General features: G+C 34.4%; 1 protein-coding gene across 1 annotated transcript in view; it reads right to left on the bottom strand.

Annotated features, from left to right (window-relative positions):
* Window positions 1–19161, bottom strand: part of USH2A (usherin) — a 716035-nt gene that overhangs the window by 105400 nt on the left and 591474 nt on the right. Inside the window, exons 55-57 of the mRNA XM_028104725.2 lie at window positions 18614–18721; window positions 10940–11123; window positions 9840–9997 (exon numbers count right to left, since the gene is read on the bottom strand). Coding sequence (XP_027960526.2) covers window positions 9840–9997; window positions 10940–11123; window positions 18614–18721 — 450 coding nt within the window. The remainder of the gene's footprint in view (window positions 1–9839; window positions 9998–10939; window positions 11124–18613; window positions 18722–19161) is intronic.

Genomic DNA, 19161 nt, shown 5'->3' with positions numbered 1-19161 from the left:
GCATAGGTAGGCATATCTTGGTTATGCCCTTTCGAGGGTTTGGAAGTGAAACAAGACTCTCTTAAACACTCATCCATACCAACTGTATGGAAATTTTACATAAGTTTGTATAATAGTTGTCATTTTATGCCCTTTCTACCCTAATAGATAGTAGGGCTCCTGATAGGGAGGACGATGTCTTATTCTTCTTTATAACTCTCAGGGTATCTAGCATTATACCTTGCCCCTGCGTGGGGCTCAGCAAATATTTTCATGTTCATTAAAATGAATAGATGATTCAATATACCCAAAGGATAATGAATTATAGCTCATGAAATTTTAAGCTACAAACAAAACACTCCTACGGGGTTACTGGATGGGCTGCTGTCAAATTATATTGTCCTCATTCATATTTGCTATATTTATAGCAAAATTATTTTTTAGTTTCTGAACTGGATCATAGTAGAACTTAGAAAAAAAATCATTTGCTTTCTGCACTCTTTACATAGAAAAACAGTGAGAAAATAGCACAGTGATTTTGACCATAGAATTTGGAGTCAGATGCATTGTGGGTTGGCTCTAACACCTTTGTGATAAATAACCTAGACAAAATAACAAAATAATATCTAAATTGACTTGGTTCTCATTAGTAAAATGGGCAAAGCAATAGAACGTACCATACGAGGTTGTTAAAAGCATCAAATGAGATACATATTAATCTCTTAGAAAAATGCCTAGTACATGTTAGAACTCAACAAAATAAATTCATTAAATAACAAAAGCAAAGGCAACAAAATAAATCGACAAGTGGGACACATCAGACTGAAAGGCTTCTGTGCAGCAAAGGAAACCATGAAAATGAAAAGGCAACCTATGGAATGGGAGGAGATATTTGCAAACCATTTATCTAATAAGGGGCTAATATCCAAAATATACAAGGAAATCACGCCACTCTATAGCAATAAAACAAATGACCCAATTAAAAAATGGAGAAAGGCTATAAATAGACTTTTTTTTTTCCCCAAAAAAGACAAATGGCTAACAGGTAGATGAAAATGTGCTCAACATCCTTAATCACCAGGGAAATGCAAATCAAAAACCACAATGAAATATCGCCTCATACATCATAGGATGACTATTATTAAAAAGACAAGAGATCACAAATATTGGTGAGAATGCAGAGAAAAAGGACTGTTTGTACACTGCTGGTGGGAACAGAAACTCATATTGCCAGTGCCAGTTTACTGTGGAAAATAGTATGGAGGTTCCTCAAGAAATTAAAAATAGAACTACTCTATGACCCAGAAAACCTATGTCTGAGTATGTTTCCAAAGGAAATGAGATCATTATCTCACAGAGCTATCTATGCTCTCATGTTCATTGCAGTAGTATTCACAACAGCCAAGGTCCATACCTCCATACAACCAAAGTGCCTATCAATGGATGGATGGATAGAGAAAATGTAGTATACGTGCAATGGAATATTATTCCGCCTTAAAAAAAGAAGAAAATACTGCCATTTGTAACAACATGGATGAACCTGGAGGGCATTATGCTAAGTGAGATAGCCAGACACAGACAATAACTTTATGGTATTATTTATGTGTGGAATTTAAAAAAAAATAAAATTGAACTCACAGAAACAGAGTGGAATGGTGGCTGCCAGGGGCTGGAGGATGGGGAAATAGGGAGAAGTTGGTAAAAAGGTACAAACTTTCAGTTATGAGATGAATAAGGTCTGAGGATCTAAAGTATAACAAGATGACTATAGTTGATAATACTGTATTGTATAATTGAAATTTGCTAAGAGAGTAGAACTTGTGTTCTCACCATAAAGACAAAAAATAAATATGTGACACGATGTTAGCATTAATTAACTTGAGGGTGGAAATTCTTTCACAGTTACATATGTCAAATCATCACTTTGTAATCTTTAAATATATTACAATTTCATTTGTCAATTATACCTCAATACAGCTGAAAAAAGATTTATTACTATGTTAAATAAAACATAAATCATTGAAATGAATTTTACACTTTCTTCTGAAATTCAGCACTACTGTCACTTGGTTTTTGCACTTACAAGAAAATTTAAAGTATTGTCAAAGTTGAATCATCCCAGTTAATGCAAAGTAAATTTTTTAGAGACCTTAATGGCAATTTTGACTTTAAATGGATATTATCTGATCTAATACACTGCAGTTGATGAGCTTACTGAACATCAAGATGCCTAATGTCTATAGATAGGCCATGTTGTGGCTAACTACCCCTTAATCAAAAATTGGTTAATAAACAGCATTTTTATTCCTAACCAATATATTTTTTTATTCCTAAGCAATATTAATTGAAATGATTTCTCAGAAGAACTGTTGCTAATTGTTTTCTTTAATGGACTAATAGATAACTATGAATGGACACACACCAGTACTTTGATATATTATGCATTAAACCTAAATAACTCACCATCTTTAGTGAGGAAAGTGTGTTGAATGCAATGGCATTGTTAATTAGAACATGCTGAAGGCCTAGAACAATTCAAAATACAGTCATCACCTTGATAATTTAGAAAGACTCATTATTACCTTCAGAGTTTAAATAATTTTGAGTGGATTCTGAAACAGCAGGAATATCTCTATTCTTATCCTGAGTAAAACATTTATGTTCCAGGAACTATTTCCTTCTTAATTTTCTTTAATTTTTCCATTCCCTCACTCTATTTAATACAAATGTGTAAGTCCTGACCTGAGGTTGAGAGCTGTTACAAGGCGAGAAGGAATGTTTAGGAATCAACTAGTGGGATCAACTAGTGGGACTGCTGTCTATAGTTTGAATAATAATAGCCAGCATCCAGGCCGTCCAGTGTCCACTAAATGTTTACCATGCTACCTCACCGACTTCACATAAAAGCAATGCAGGGTAGGCATTTGATACCCCATTTCACAGATGAGAAATCTCAAGTTCAGAGACACTGTGGAACTTGCCCAAGGTTGCAGGGAAACTAAATGGTGGAGCCCATTCCACCTAGAAACCAGTATTCCCTTTACAGAAATAAGTGAAAAAAATTATGCATCCATAAGATGACATATAATATTTGGAAGATATGTGTATGTGTCCTGTTTGTCTCTAAAGAAGAAATATGTATTTGTGTGTGTGTGGGTATACATGTGTGTGTGTATGTGTGTTTAAGGTTGAGTTAGTGTGGAGAGAGGGATAGGCTTCTGTAAGAAATCAAGTGTTTGAATAATTTTAAGCAGCAGAAAATCCAAAATTTATTTATATATTTGCTTGAATGATAAATTTTAGAAACTTACTCACTATTCTGTTCTTTCATTAATCCAGCAAACATTTTAAAAGGATATGTTGTTTGTGCATCATCTGATTTGAAGGTACAAATGATACACAAAAGAGTAGAAATCTTGATTTTTCTAGAGCTTGAAGTGTCTTGATAATCTTACAAGTGACATTTATCAAGTAATAATGAGCTAAAGTGAACCAGGATTTACCTAGAAAGTAAGAGAATGTCTACCGAGGCTTTAAAACAGTCCTTGAATATTCCTTTTGTGGATATTTGTTTGAGAAATGACTCCCTCTCCCACCTAATTAAAATCTTTCAGCACTTGGAATCTGATTTTGCTAAGTCATGTCTTTTCTTTCTGGACTTTTGGATGGATACGCAAAGCCTTCCTTCATGCCACAGGAGGTAACTGTTGTCAGGTAGATATTTTCCCTTCAGGGGCTCACCATTTTCCATAATTAATTTTTCTGGTCTTGGCATGCCCAACAAAAAAACATTCTTCCACAATCATTTGGTATTTGCCAATACCTAGCTCTGTTTCTTGGCCTTCTGGGCTACTATTTCAAAAAGCATAGTTGTTGTATCACAAATCCAAAAAAAGTGGGTAATAAATAAAAAGCTTGATGTGGATTTAATAGTTAAGTCAAAGACATGTAGAGATTGCTCTTATAAGGCAGTAGTAGAGAAGAGACCTGAATTTGACTCTTGGCTTTGCTGTGTAAACTTGAGTATATTCTATCACTACTTTGAGGTTCAAATCTCTTATCTTAATATGGAAATAATGATATTACTTGTATCCCAGGGTTTGTATGAGTATTAACTCAGGTAAGGCAGGGAAAGTGCTTATTAAAGGGTTTGGCTTATACTAGAAATTGAACAAACGGCAAGTATAAACAAGTGATATTAATGAATATAAGTGGTATTTGCCAATAGTATTCCAATTATGCTTCCTCTGAATATTCTCACACATCCCCTGGACCTCACTTCCTTTTCTGATAGGATTTATAAACATGTAATAAGAATTAATTTATAGATATCATTGAAATAATAATTTATAAACTGAAAGCCCACTTAATTGCCTAGGTAATTTTCTGTTGCTAAGCAACCACATGGACATTTTTTTCTCCCAGCAACTTAACTGCATAAAGTCACTCTATTCACACTGACCACAAAACAAAATACATGTGAAAAAAACCCAGTTAATTTAACCACTATTTTGGGTTTGGACATTCAAGAGAAAGTGGTTTGATTCATGTTTTCAAAGAAATATTGTAATTGACCGCTTGTGCCTGGTGTATGTAATTCATGATTACTAAATTTGGAGCACATCGAAACCATCTGGGAAGCTTTAAAAAAAAAAAAAAAATCTAGATTTCTTGACTCCATCCCAGGAGATTCTGATTCCGTAAACTTGGGATTGAGAACCAGTCTTTGCAAAAGTTTTCCAGGTGATTTTAATGTTTGTTCAGGTTTGGGAACTATAGGTATGGACTCTTTGGCCCAATTTTCAGCTCTGCTTATGATGTAATCATTTTGTAATGGCAGGGGAGTATGATGAATACCTTGAAAGCTCTTGATTGTGAGCAAATAAACAGCCTCTGGTTATAACAAGTTTGTTTTCTTTTTGTTTAAAATATATATTTGTGACTATTCAGGAACAGAAAAGTGTTTTTATTATCCAAATCAAAACACAGCATGAGGTACTTTCCAATAAAATCAACTGTAGATTATACACAAGTCAAAATCATCTGCCTGTTTACAGAGTTCAAAATCCTTCTAGGCACCAGGAAAAAAGTTTAATTTAAGATTTTAATCTTTCCATATATTACAGGGTTTCTGTAATGGATTTTGTGCATCTGAAACTAAAAGATTGACAGGTCTGTATATTATAGATTTATTAACCATTGGTTACACGGTCAGAGTTAGTGTGTGAAGCATTTCTACAATACCCCTGAGGCTGCACTAGAGTGAACAATTTCTACAAAGCCTGAGGTAGACAAGAGTTAAGGTTACATTAAAAAAGCAGAAAGTGTGCTTTATTTCACAATGATCCTTTTCTAAGTATAAACATTATACACTGAGCATAAAAATATGATGTTGAACTCAAAGAAAAATATGACAAAATGCTGGGAAATTCAAAAGAAGTCTCAAACATTTACAAATGCAATCCTGCAGTGCACTGTTTTATCATTTTGAAAATGGGGCCCTTGGCACCTAGCAAAGGCTGGAGCAAATACATTTTAAAAATAAATAATTGAAGGCAAAAATAATTCTCCAAAAATAATCATTACTATTTATAGAATATTATACAGAGTCAGTGTATGCCAATTATATAAATTACCTTGTTTAATCTTTACAACCACCCAAATGTATGTACTACCATTGTCTCTATTTTACAGCTGCACCGAACAGACTCAGGGAGAAAAACTGACTTGTTTATGTCAGCTAACAGGTGGCACAAATGGGATACGAATCCTGGTTTTCTCTTTCATCTGACATCCGTTGTCTTAAAGGAAAGAGATCTTCAAATTAGCAATGGCAATTTATGTGTATAATAATGTTAAAATGACAAGTGATTGATAGGCCATGGAACTTCCTGATCACATGGCTAGGAAATCACCAATTTTGCTTACCATCTTGGACTTTCTCTTATTGTTCTTTGAGAATTTGGATTGTAGAAGACCCTGGTCCGAGTCTGAGAAATCTCTGGTTAATAGGCAAAATCCGGTCTCAGACTGGCTCTTTTCTGCCTCATTTTACTTGACGGCCCAGAAGCACTACAGCACTACAAAGATGCCAAGGAGAAATATGCTCAAAGATGGCAAGATAGCAATGCTACTCCATGCAAGTAGAAATTTATTCTGTAAAGGGATATGCAAGTTTGTACATTTTCCACAGCAGAAGATATGGGTTTTCTTCCCCTGAAATTAAGAATGGAGTTCAAGAAGATCTACGCTCCTGAGGTAAGGATTATAGGGCTTTATGACACAGGCTGGCACCAGAGATCATTCCTTTGTTTTAATTTAAACGGCTGTATATTCATTTTAAAAACAAAGGTGGATGGAATCATTTATATTTAATATCTTAGAGAGGCTTACATTTTTCTTTGCTTACATTTTCTTTACAGCTCTTGATAAATTTTCTCCTGTGAATTTGACCAAATTAAGACCCTGTTTTTGTTTTTGATCTCAGATTATGACATCACAAGGATGTTAGTTTATGAGAACTTAAGTTTTATATATTAGGCCTCTATGTTACCTTCTTGACTCTATTACCTGTTTGTTTGCTTGTTTAGTTTTTATTTTGATTCCAGTTAGTTAACACACAGTGTTATATTAGTTTCAGGTGTACGATATAGTGATTCAAGAATTCCATACATCACCCAGTGCTCATCACAACAAGTGTACTCCTTAATTCCCATCTCCTATTTAACCCATGTCCCCCACCTGCTCACCCTCTGGTAACCATCAGTTTATTGTCTGTAGTTAAGAGTCTGTTTCTTGGTTTGTCTCTCTTTTTGCTTTTTTGTTTTGTTTCTTAAATTCTACATATGAGTGAGATCATATGGCATTTGTCTTTCTCTGACTTATTTCACTTAACATTATACTCTCTAGCTCCATCCATGTCATTGCAAATGGCAAGATTCATTCTTTTTTACAGATGAATTATATTCCAATACATATATACACACATCTTCTTTATCCATTCACCAATTGATGGACACTTGGGCTGCTTCCATATTTGATTATTGTAAATAATGCTGCTATAAACATAGGGGCATATGTATTCCTTTGAATTAATGTTTTTTTTTTTTTTTTATTCTTTGGGTGAATACTCAGTAGTGTGAATGATCCATCATAGGGTAGTTCTATTTTTAACTTAAGGAAACTCCATACTGTTTTCCTTAGTGGCTGCTCCAGTTTGCATTTCCACTAACAGTGCAAGAGGGTTCCCCTTTCTCCACATCCTCACCACCTGTTGTTTCTTGTGTTTTTGATTTTAGCCACTCTGACAGGTGTCAGAGGATAGCTACATTGTAGTTTTGATTTGCGTTTCTCTGATGCTAAATGATGAAGAGCATCTGTTTGTCATCTGTATGTCTTCTTTGGAGAAGTATCTGTCATATCTTCTTCCCATTTTTTAATTGAACTATTTGTTTTTTGGATGTTGGGTTTTATAAGTTCTTTATATATTTTGGACACTAACCTTTTATCAGATATAGAAGTTACTGCTTGTGCTCTCTTCTAGGATTTTTATGATTCCAGATCTCACATTTAGGACTTTAATGCATTTTGAATTTATTTTTCTGTATGGTATAAGACAGTGGTCCAGTTTTCCCAACACCATTTGTTGAAGGGACTTTTTCCCATTGGATCATCTTTCCTGCTTTGTCGAAGATTAATTGACCATATAATTGTGGTTTTTTTTTTTCTTTCTGGGTTTTCTGTTCTGTTCTATTGATCTATGTGCCAGTACCATACTGTTTTGATTACTACACCTTTGTAATACAACATGAAGACTGGAATTATGATGCCTCCAGCTGTGGCTATTTGGAGTCTTTGGTGGTTCCATACAAACTTTAGGATTGTTTCTTCTAGTTCTGTGAAAAATGCTGTTGGTATTTTGATAGGGATTGCTTTGAATGTGTAGAATTGCTTTGGATAGTATAGACATTTTAACACTATTTGTTCTTCCAATCCATGGCCATGGAGAGTTTTTCCATTTCTTTGTGTCATCTTCAACTTCTTTCATCAGCATTTTACAGTTTCCAGAATACAGGTCTTTCACCTTTTTGGTTATGTTTATTCTTAGGTATCTTATTATTTTGGGTGCAATTGTAAATGGTACTGTTTTCTTAATTCCTGTCTGCTGCTTCATTATTGGTGCATAGAAATGCAACAGATTGCTGTACACTGATTTTGTATCTTGCAAACTTTACTGAATTCACTTTTCAGTTGTAGCAGTTTTTTGGTGGAGTCTTTGGAGTCTTTCAGGTTTTCTATATATAGTATCATGTCATCTGCAAATAATGAAAGCTTTATGTCTTCCTTAGAGATTGGATGCCTTTTATTTCTTTTTGTTGTCTGATTGTTGTGGCCAGGACTTCCAGTATTATGTTGAATAAAAGTGGTGAGAGTGGACATCTTTGTCTTGTTCCTAACCTTAGGGGAAAAGCTCTCAGTTTTTCTCAAGTATGATGTTTGCTGTGGATTTTTCATATATGGCCATTATTATGTTGAGGTACATTCCCTCAATACCACTTTGTTGAGGGTTTTTATCATGAATGGGTGTTGTACTTTTTCAAATGCTTTTTCTGCATCTATTGTAATGATCATATGGTGCTTATCCTTTCTCTTATTGATATGATGTATCACTTTGATTGATTTGTGAATATCGAATCACCCTTGCAACCCAGGAATAAATCCTACTTGATTGTGGTGAGTGATTTTTTTAATGTATTGTTGCATTTAGTTTGCTAGTATTTTGTTGAGGATTTTTGCATCTATGTTCATTAGAGATATTGACCTGTAGTTCTCTTTTTTTGTGGTGACTTTATCTGGTTTTGGTAATGCTGGCCTCATAGAATGAATTTGCAAGTTTTCCTTCCTTTTCTGTATTACCTATTTTGACTGAGATAATTGTTCAAGTAAATGAAAAATATATCTTTGCTAATTATTTTATGGAATGGACCTGATGATGACCAACATGGATGCTAGCCGATTGTTTTCAGTGCATGCTGAACTGTAGCTACACTTATTCTGATGGAGATAATAGAATTTGTGTCATTTTTATCTAAAGACTAGATATTAGAGATAAAATCCATTTGAAGTGAATTTAGCACCTTAATATATTTTAAATTTTACTGAAACAGCATTTCCATACTTTCCTTATGTTAAAAGACAGAGCAAAGAGATTTCACTTTAATCCTTACTCTATGGTGTTAATGCAATCAGATTTGTACCTGAGGATGATGCTTACATCAAAATATAATAATGCACTAAACCATAAAAGTAACCCACTAGTGACTAAATGGTACAGTGGAGGCTATATAGCTTAGAGGGGCAAAATTCAACTACCATAACTGGCCACAATCTAATAGAAATGGATAGAGTAGACTCTTGCTTTCTGAATTCCTTATTCACTGCTATAATAAAGGCCGAATCATATAACATCAATGTTCCAATCTTGGGAGTCCTGCATAATGAATGTTTGAGGTCATTCAGATCTATATGACCTACCTGGGATGTATATGAATAAGAAGGCAGATTTGGGTACTTAAAAGAAAGTATTACTTTCAAAGAAAAGTATATATCTAGTTATCTGTATATCTTTATCTACGTATCTACATCTGTATCTATATGTATATATGCATATACTTATATATGTATAGACTCAGGAATGTGGTTTGGACTATTCTGTTTATATTTATCCAGGAGACAGGTTATGTCCTTCTGATTCACTAAATTCACATTTCCATCCTTTTCTCCAATTAGTTTTCTCTGAAATGTTTTGCATACAAATATGCACATGCACACATGCACACACACATACTTTATTTCTTTACCTGGTGGGGTCCAAGCTACAAATATGGAATAAGGCCCAATTACTGTGATGTTATATGGAGGCTGGATTTCTTCTGGTGTCAGTACAGGTGTTTGCACAATGTAATCATCACTAGGATTGCTGCCGCCTCCAGTCGTGGCTTCCAATTTATAAATGTATCTATATGAAAAAGAAAGGATTGTGATAAGGAAATGCACAAGAAACTTGAACAATGGTTGCTAGCTTTTCCCGCCATTGTTTAGTCCTAATTTTATGACAAATTGCAAATTTTCTGCTCCCTGTTCAGAAACGTCTCTGTTGACTTGATAGTTTTTCCAGAACGGGCTTCATTCTCTCCAGACTGTCACTATTTCTACCCCTTCCCACTTTATTTTTAACCCTCTTGTAATTAACTTTTCCTAAAGATTTCAGGAAAGTCTTAGAGTGTGCCAGTAGATTGTGAAGGATTCAAATTAATCTTCCCCATTTTTAAATGGGTTGGAGTTCAGGGAAATATGTTTAGAGAAAGATGTTTCTAAATTGATCTGCTACTCTCTACAATAAATCTGAATTGATCTCTACTCTCTGCATTAAAACATCTGTTGATCTAAGATATATTTTGTTTCTGCTGAGATACGAATGGGAATGAATTGCAAATATGTGGAACTTTTTTCCCCTAAAACCACTCATACCTATATATAGTGTAGCAAGCAGAGAAAACATTGTATTAGAAGAAAAGTTAGTTGATGTAAAACAAAACTCTTTAAATCTTTTTTTTATTGCTAGCTTCAGAATGCATTTTTTTGAAGATAATTTGATAATTTTTAAAGTTTAATACTTTGTGTATTTTATATACTTAAAAATTCTCATGCTCTTATGTCAAATAAAAGACTATTTACATTTTTAAAAAATGTCATGTACTCTGAAGACTAAAGTAATGAGTTAGCACTTGAGTCTTCAACATCTGAAATGAATTAAAAGATCTCATCAGCTATGGAATGGCTACTGAATGAGATTAATTAGCCAATTAATTTCATATTGTTTCATCTTGAGATGCACTTTTCAGCCCTGAAAAATTTAAAATTCTAACTATATGATTGGTAAAGTTTTCTTTAAGTTCACCTGCTGTTGGGCTCCAGGTTTTTATCAGTGAAGTTCTGCTCCTCACTGTCACCCAGGAAAACCAAGGTTCCATTACGACTCAACTGATACTGAGAAATGAGACCATTGGGCTTTTCTGGAGGACTCCAAAATAATTCCACTGTTGTAGAATTGATAATAATGTGTCGAGGTGTCACCCAAACTCCTGGCAAAAAATAACACAATGAGGTTTCATTGTTAGAAATATACACCTTGTCAAAAGTCACACCATCACCTCACATATTATGGTATTTTTATCTGTTGTTAAAAAAATCTCACGGTGAAACAACAAAAATACATTTTACTTACTTTGGAGGTAAAAATATACAATTGGGTATAAATATATTTTTAATGTTTTGATTATTTTATTTGTGAACTGTCTTTAGAAAGTGAATATCAGAAAATTTAGTGGTGGAAGATTTCTCTTTCTCTGCTGTTACTCTGAGCTTAACCAAGGCCTGAAAGACTACCCAGGAATTTTAAACTTTGATGCCTATTTACTTGGAATATGTGCAAGTAATCATAAAGTAGTATTTACCTGAATTATCAAATTCAATGAATAACATACTTTGCCCTTGCCTCTCTGACACAACATGCTGTACTTCTTTTCCTCTTTTCTCATTTACTGGCTTCTCTCCTCCTACTGGATCTCAAAAATGGGCCTCAGAGACCTAGGCCCTCTCCTCTCCCCTAGTCTTCCCTCTTCTTTCTTCTCCTCTTGTTTCCCAACACTCACTTTCTATGTGATCGTCATTTAGTGTTAGTTTTAAGTATCATCTATATGTTGAACACTCCCATGCATATCTCTAAACTAAAACTCTCTCTTGAGCTTCAGACTCATGAACCCAACTGTCAACCTGACATCTCCATTTGGATGACTAATTAAGTATCAAAACTTAAAATATCTAAAACAGAACTCTTGGTTTTTCTGTTACAATCTGTTCATCTTCCGATTTTGTCCATCTATTCATTTTCTTGGTCAAAACACACAAATATTATTCTTGAGGCTCCCACTTTTTTCACCCTCAAATGCAATGTCATAAAATCCTGCTTGTTCTACCCTGAATGTATATAGTTCTCTATACATTTACTGCCACCTATTCTGATCCAAGCTACGTTTTTCTCTCATGAACTTCTATCATAGCCTCTAAACTGGTCTCAGAGTTTTAAATCTTGCCCTTCTCTATTTCACGTAATCTTCATAGAAGTATATAAAGTATATACATAAGTCATTATAATCTTTGTAAAATATACAACCCTTTTGAAATTATTCATATAATTCCAATTCCTTATGATAACCTGAATAATCCTACATTTTTTTTCTGGTTCTGGTCTACCTGGCTCCAGTCACACCAGACTCCTCTTTATCCCCAGAATGTTTCGAGTTTTTTCTCACCTCTGAGCTTTTGCACTTCCATTCCTTCTGCCTGGAACTTCTGGTTATGACAACATGACATTTTTGCAATTTATTTTCATAGTTAAGTGACCTGTGTGAATATCATCTTAGCAGGGAGGTCTTATTTGACCAAACTTCTCTAATGATAACTTTAACCTTATCTAAAGTGATTCCAACTTAGTTACTCTCTATCCTAGGTCCTTTTCTAGCTTCCCTCAACACTCACAACATCATAATAAATTTTTCTTGATATTATCATTATTTCTATGCAATCACTGCATGGTCTGCTTCCTTCTGCTTCAATATAAAGTTAGTTTCATGAAGGCAAGAATCTTCTCTGTCTTATTTGTCAAGGTATCTTTATGCATAGATAGTGCAAGGTCTAACTGATATTGAATAAATAAATTTATTATAAATATATCCTGCAAATTACTATTTAAGCACTGTAGGCAGTTCTAGAGAATGTAAGTGTGAGTGAGATATGGCTTGTTCCTACAAGTTTACTCTTCTGCATAAAAGTTAAAATAAATCCACAGACAACTGTCATTCAAGGTCAAACATTCAAGTACTCTTATAGATGTACAAACGTATTGATGGGGAACCTAGGCAATGAGGAAAATCAATCCCACCATTTCATGTTGTCATCTAGGTATGCTCTGAATGGACACTGTTAACTCTCTTCAGCTTTTAAAAACTCATGCAATATTAGTTTCCCTGTAATCAATAGTTTTTGGTTGATTTTATCTCTAGTGTAAGTTATTCAGTAAAGGATAAGATTTCAACACTTTTAAAAAGAGAAATTTTCACGACATTCAAATGCAATTTATTTAGGAACATCCTGAAAGAATCAATATAGATTTTTAAAACAGCTGAAACTTACTGATTTTAAAGGAACAACTTATTCCTCAGAAGAAAGTAGTTCATTTTGTTCTGAAATAGTTATGTGGACAATCCACAAATCATAGTATACATTTATGTTTGGGTTTCTCTGCCAATAGTTGCTAGATGAGTCAACCAACTAATTAGAGTTCTGATTCAAACATGATATTAATTTGTTGATTTAAGAGATAAAGTATAAAGTTTAGTTCATAGTCTGTTTCCTGCAGTCCTATCTTTTTCACCTTTAAGGATGTATTAAAAATCACTAGGGTGCTAGAAAGGCTGTGGATATAGAGGAGTGAATGAAATAACATGAATCAAGATTTTGGGTTTGTTTCATGTTTTGAATAAAAATTGAGTTTCATATTTATGCAAGCTGGTGAAAGCTCTGGTTGTGTTGGTAACAACCCTCTATCCATTGGGTTGGAAATAAGAGGAAATTGAAATGTTTAAAAAATACTAAATGCTATGGTTTTACTTATATAATGATATGGGAACACTGTTATGTTAACAGTTGCAAGAAATCTTTGATAGAATAAGAACCACTTTTGGTGAAATGTCTTAAAGAGTCCCAGGTAGAGAATTTGCTTCTCTCTGTGAGCCTAAGTCTCAGGCGGCATCAGAAAAACCTATCCTACCTAGTAGAAGGGCCCAGTTGAAACAACTCAAGGAAAGGAAATGGATGGTCATGAGGGAAATCATCTTGAAGGGGGGCAGGGAGGAGGTAAACTAGCTGAGAGGTATAAGAAGGAAAGGTCAGAAAGAAACCCTGGTGTTAGGTCTTTTGCAATAATAGCTACCAAAATTATCTATCTATCTATCTATCTATCTATCTATCTATCTATCTATCATCTATCTATAACATATATATATATCTATATATATTAGATCTGTTTAAATTTGTTTTGAGTGCCATGCAATATTATCCACTTCTCATTTCTCTAAAAATCATTCCAAATTAAAAATACCAGTATTTATTGTGGATTGGCTTTCTTTTGGAAGCTAGTAAAGGAAAAACCCAGTTTTGTATTGGCTAATGTCCCAGATGCCTTGACTTCTGGACTATTATGATTGGGAAATTTATCCAACATTCCACCCAATTTTGTGTCATTTTCTGTGTCAGGCACTGTGGATATGGGAATAAGGACATACAGTCCTTACCCTTCCAGGAGCTCATAGTATTAGGGTGAATAAAGATGAACAAATAGAAATTTATAATCCAGTTTGCTAAATGCTTTAGGAAGCATAGTGCTTTGGAGCACTTAGGAAGGGTATCAACACAGACTGGGAGTAACATGGGGAAGGATGGGAAGCAGAGGAAGTCATTGGAGATTTCTAGAAGGGGAGACATGTGAGCTAAATTTTTTAAAAAATGGGTTAGCTGCATGAGGACGTAGGAAAGAGATCTAAGCTGAGGGGAACCCACAAAAGTCCTTGAAATAGAGGAAAGTATGGTAGAATTCCAAGTACCTCAGCGGGACTGGTGCATTGGATGGCATGTGGGAAAGACCAAAAGACTCGACAGATAGGCAGAGGTTAAAATTTGAGGGATCTATTTTGCTTTCCTGAGATGTGGATTTTTTCTTTCCTGGAAGGAAGTGGGATTTTATGGAAGTGACTAATGTGAAGTATGTCTATTTTGGCACAAGGGGGAAAAGAATTAATACAAGAAAGAGGAGAAATGACTATAGGCAGGAAGAGTAATTACGAGAAGTTAAAGGCATCTGAACTAAGTCAAAGCCAGAAGGGATGTAAAGGAAGTACACATTTAAAAAAATCCTTAGATTTATTAATTTAAATTTTAAATTTAAAAATTTATTAAAATTTAATAAAATTAATAAAATATATCAAAATTTCATTAAAATTTAAATTAATTAATTTAAAATTAATTAATTACAATTAATAAGATTTTATGAAGAACTGCACATTACAACCTAAAAAAAAAGAGACACATCAAGAAGGTCCATTTTGGGCTGGTAAGGTGGATGATGGTACTTGAAGGACGGAAAAGGGAAGAAAAGTAAGCTAGGAAGTGAGGAGATTTTAAGTGTGGAAATACTGAGGTTGAAGTATTTGCAAAACACCTAAATAAAAACATCTATAGATCGGTGGATACACAGGCCTTAAATCTATGTGTGGGCTTTGTGAGAGCTGAGGACTAGAAGCTTGAACTTGAGAATTCCAAGGGATACCGTGGAGTTACAAGTGCAAAGAGTAGAGGAAGAATCTAAAGGAACATCAACAGTTTAAAAAAGGTCAGTGGAAGGGGGGAAACTGGAGGGGGAGACGAACCATGGGAGACGATGGACTCTGAGAAACAAACTGGGGGTTCTGGAGGGGAGGAGGGGTGGAGGAATGTGTTGGCCTGGTGATGGGTATTAAGGAGGGCACGTATTGAATGGAGCACTGGGTGTTATACGCAAATGATGAATCATGGAACACTACATCAAAAACTAATGATGTAATGTATGGTGATTAACATAACATAATAAAAAAAGAATTAGAAAAAATAAGACTGTTCATGCTACGTCCTTTTTTGTTGTTTTAAAATAAATGACAATAAATCCAAAAAAAAAAAAAAGGTCAGGGGAAGAGAGATCTGGAACGCAATTGAGAAAGATTCATCTTCTTTTCCTTTTTCCCCCATGTTATCAATGCTGGAGGTAAGTATGCCTGAAATTTTGCATGACCGAACTCTAAAATTAAGTAGAGCTTGCTGGTATGCCGTCACTTCTAAAAAGAGAGAACAAAAATCCAACTTGAACTCTTCCTATTTGACTGAAAGTACACAATTTTCTGTGAGGATAAAATTGTAGAGAATTATGTCCAACTTATAATGAGGTAGTAATGTACATTAGCTTTTCTGTTTTGTTTTTTTTTTTTTAAGATTGAAAATGAGAGAGAAATGAGAGACGAACTCAGGGTGGCTATGAACCAATGCTTCTTTTCATTCTCACCGTATTTGCTTAGGAAACTAAAGTGTTAGACCTTCAAACTATGTCAGATTCACTCAAATAGGCATTTAGTAATTAGTTATATTTGCATTATTAATTTAACATGAGATGATATGCTTATTTCCACTTTACAGTTGGTTGATTTGTTCTCCTACAACCACCAAGTTAAGTACTCAGACTACATTTATTTCACATACAAGTTATTCACAGATGGCACTTATACAGCCAGAAAATGGATTCTAAATCCATGTTTGTTCTGCTGAGGAAAGCCCATTTGGTTTATTATTCCTGCGCACAGTTATTTGTGTTAAAGGAAAGGTGCATAAAGTTAAAAAAAAGAAATCAAGTAAAACATTTGTCATCTCACACTCCCCTGTGTTGTTGAAAGCTAAAATTTTTAAGTCATGAAATCTGAGATCTTTCAGGGATTTTTGGGGGGAAAAGTGGGAAAATAGATGCATATTTTCTAAGACTTTAAATATATGGATTTGATGATGACACTGAAGCAAGAGACCCTGTTATTTTACCAGGTTTGAGTTGCAGCCAAAACTGGTTGATAGATCCTTTAGAAATTATCCATTATCATCAAAGTATCCATTTGATAGTTTACCTTTCCAAAAAATCCACTGCTGGTTTCTTCCTTTCAAAGGAACACTAAGCTTTTTGACATGAAACATTCTTTATATAGAAAACATCATTAGTGAAATCCTGGTGAGGAGCCATATGCCCCATATGTGGAATTTTCCATTTTATTCCCCATTTACTGGTAGGAAGTTCAGGTCTAATATTCTGAGGTACAACAATCCCTTTCATTAGAAGAGTAATGGACAAGCCGTTCAGGACTCTCCAATGGTAATTAACATCATATTTCTGTTTAGAAACTCATGTATGCCTCTGTTTCCCCCCACATTTAAAACAGGCAGATAATAAAGATGAGCAAAATATTTAGTTGATCACTATCCCAAGCTTCTAAGCCTATCTTTCTTCTAAAAGTAAATGATAACACCCACCCCAGTTCCCAACCCACTGGTAACCACTGTTATGTGTGTATGCTTCCAGAATTTTTTCTATATTTTTATTTATCTATAGAAATAAATATAATTTTCTATGCATTTTTATACATAAAAGATACCATGCATTAATGTAGTTCTAAATTTCCTCTTCATATGTTTAGATTGTCTCATTCTTTTAAACCGAGGTATGGAATTTCATAATGTGAATATACCTGAATTTATTTAGCAATTCTCCTATGAATAGACTTTTAAATTGCTTCCAATATTTTTCCGTTAAATAAAAAAACAAAATTGCTTCAGTAAACATTCTGGTATGTGTCTCTTGTACATTTGTGGAAGCGGGATTTTCTGGCATAGATAATGAATGTGAAACTACTGTGTCATAGAAAATTAACATTTTAAATTTAATAGACATTGCCAATTTGCCGTCCAAGGTGATGATCCCACTTTACATCCCCTCAACCTGTGTTGGATTCTGCATCTCCCCGAGTGTGTATTTGTCAAAATTCTTGTTCTTCATGATCCACCTCAGAACTCACTTGATCCATCAAATCTTTTTTGATTTTCATGACTAGTTATAATCTCTCCTTCTTCAGATTAACCTGAGTATTCCGTTCATTGTTTAAAATTGATGTATGATTAACATACAATGTTATATTAGTTTCATGTGTACAACATATTGATTTGGCAATTCTATACATTACTCAATGATAAGTGGGGTCACCATCTGTTACCATACATTATTGCAATATTATTGACCATTTGTTCTTTCTTAACATCACCTTTCAGATTCTCTCTTTTTTAAAGATTTTATTTATTTATTTATTTATTTATTTGAAGGGGGGAAGGGCAGAGGGAGAGAGAGAATCCCAAGTAGACTTTGCGCTGAGCATGGAGCCCAACGTGGGCCTCGATCTCACAACCCTGAGATCAAAACCCTGAGATTATGACCCGAGCTGAAATCAAGACTCCAATGCTTAACCTACTGAACCACCCATGCGCCCTGATTCTCTCTCCTTATGTAAGTTTGGGTACTTGTCCTGTGTCTTTGACTTGATGGTAAGTTCTTCAACGTAGTAAATAAGTCAACTTCAGCAGAGAGCACGTCCTTGTTATATATCAGGCATTCCAGAAATATTTAACTTTTGATTTTTTGAGGAATTTTATATCCTGGTACATAATAATTTTTTTTCACAGGAAACTAAATTTAAGAGGTTTAAACAATTGAAAGCAAATTTTATGTTGGGAGGCTTATAGTTGAACCAAACCTGAAAAATGGGAATCTAGAATACAATTTTATTTTGTACCTGTCGACTTTATTCCTTCTTTGTTTGACATGAAAGAGTTTATAGAATTCATTTCAAAATGCCATATGAAAACTTCTTCTCCCAAATCATGGATATTTTTTAATTACCTTCAGGGGCTGCCTGCAGTGTCTGACCTAGAAAAGGCTCACTTGAAGTGCATCCAGCAGATGTACAAGCTGTAAGTGTGAAGCTGTAGTTGGTGTATGGCTGGAGACCTAGAAAGAATAAACAAGAAATAAAGTACATCTTGAGAGGATTATTTATTATCAATTCAGCACCGGAAGTAACATGCAGAGTTGTAGATATGATTTCCAAATTTTTAAAAAAGCAGAAAACACTCTTGAATGGAGATAGGAACTTCACAAGCAGCTTGGTATAAATAGAAACTTCATTTATCATTAATAAAGTAATAAATTCTCAGCCTTAGAAGAAATCTTAAAATTCATGCAATCCATCCACCCATCCATCTTTCTCCTGATTCTCTTGTACAAGAGGTCACCGAAAGACTGCCTTGCCTAGGCAATCAGAGTACTCATCTCTCAAAGAACCTGTTCCATCCTTAGAGAGCTCTAGAGTTCTCCTTATTTTGTTTGAAAGTCCCTCCTTATATTGTGGTGAATTCTTTCCATCACTTGCACCCCTAGGGACATATAAA

The sequence above is a fragment of the Eumetopias jubatus genome, unplaced genomic scaffold (assembly GCF_037043125.1).
Source record: "Eumetopias jubatus isolate StellerSeaLion01/CBP00866 unplaced genomic scaffold, mEumJub1_p1.0 scaffold_12, whole genome shotgun sequence".
Classification (NCBI taxonomy): Eukaryota; Metazoa; Chordata; class Mammalia; order Carnivora; family Otariidae; genus Eumetopias; species Eumetopias jubatus.
Note: the sequence above shows the minus strand (reverse complement) of the source record. Positions and strands in the feature narration are given on the sequence as shown.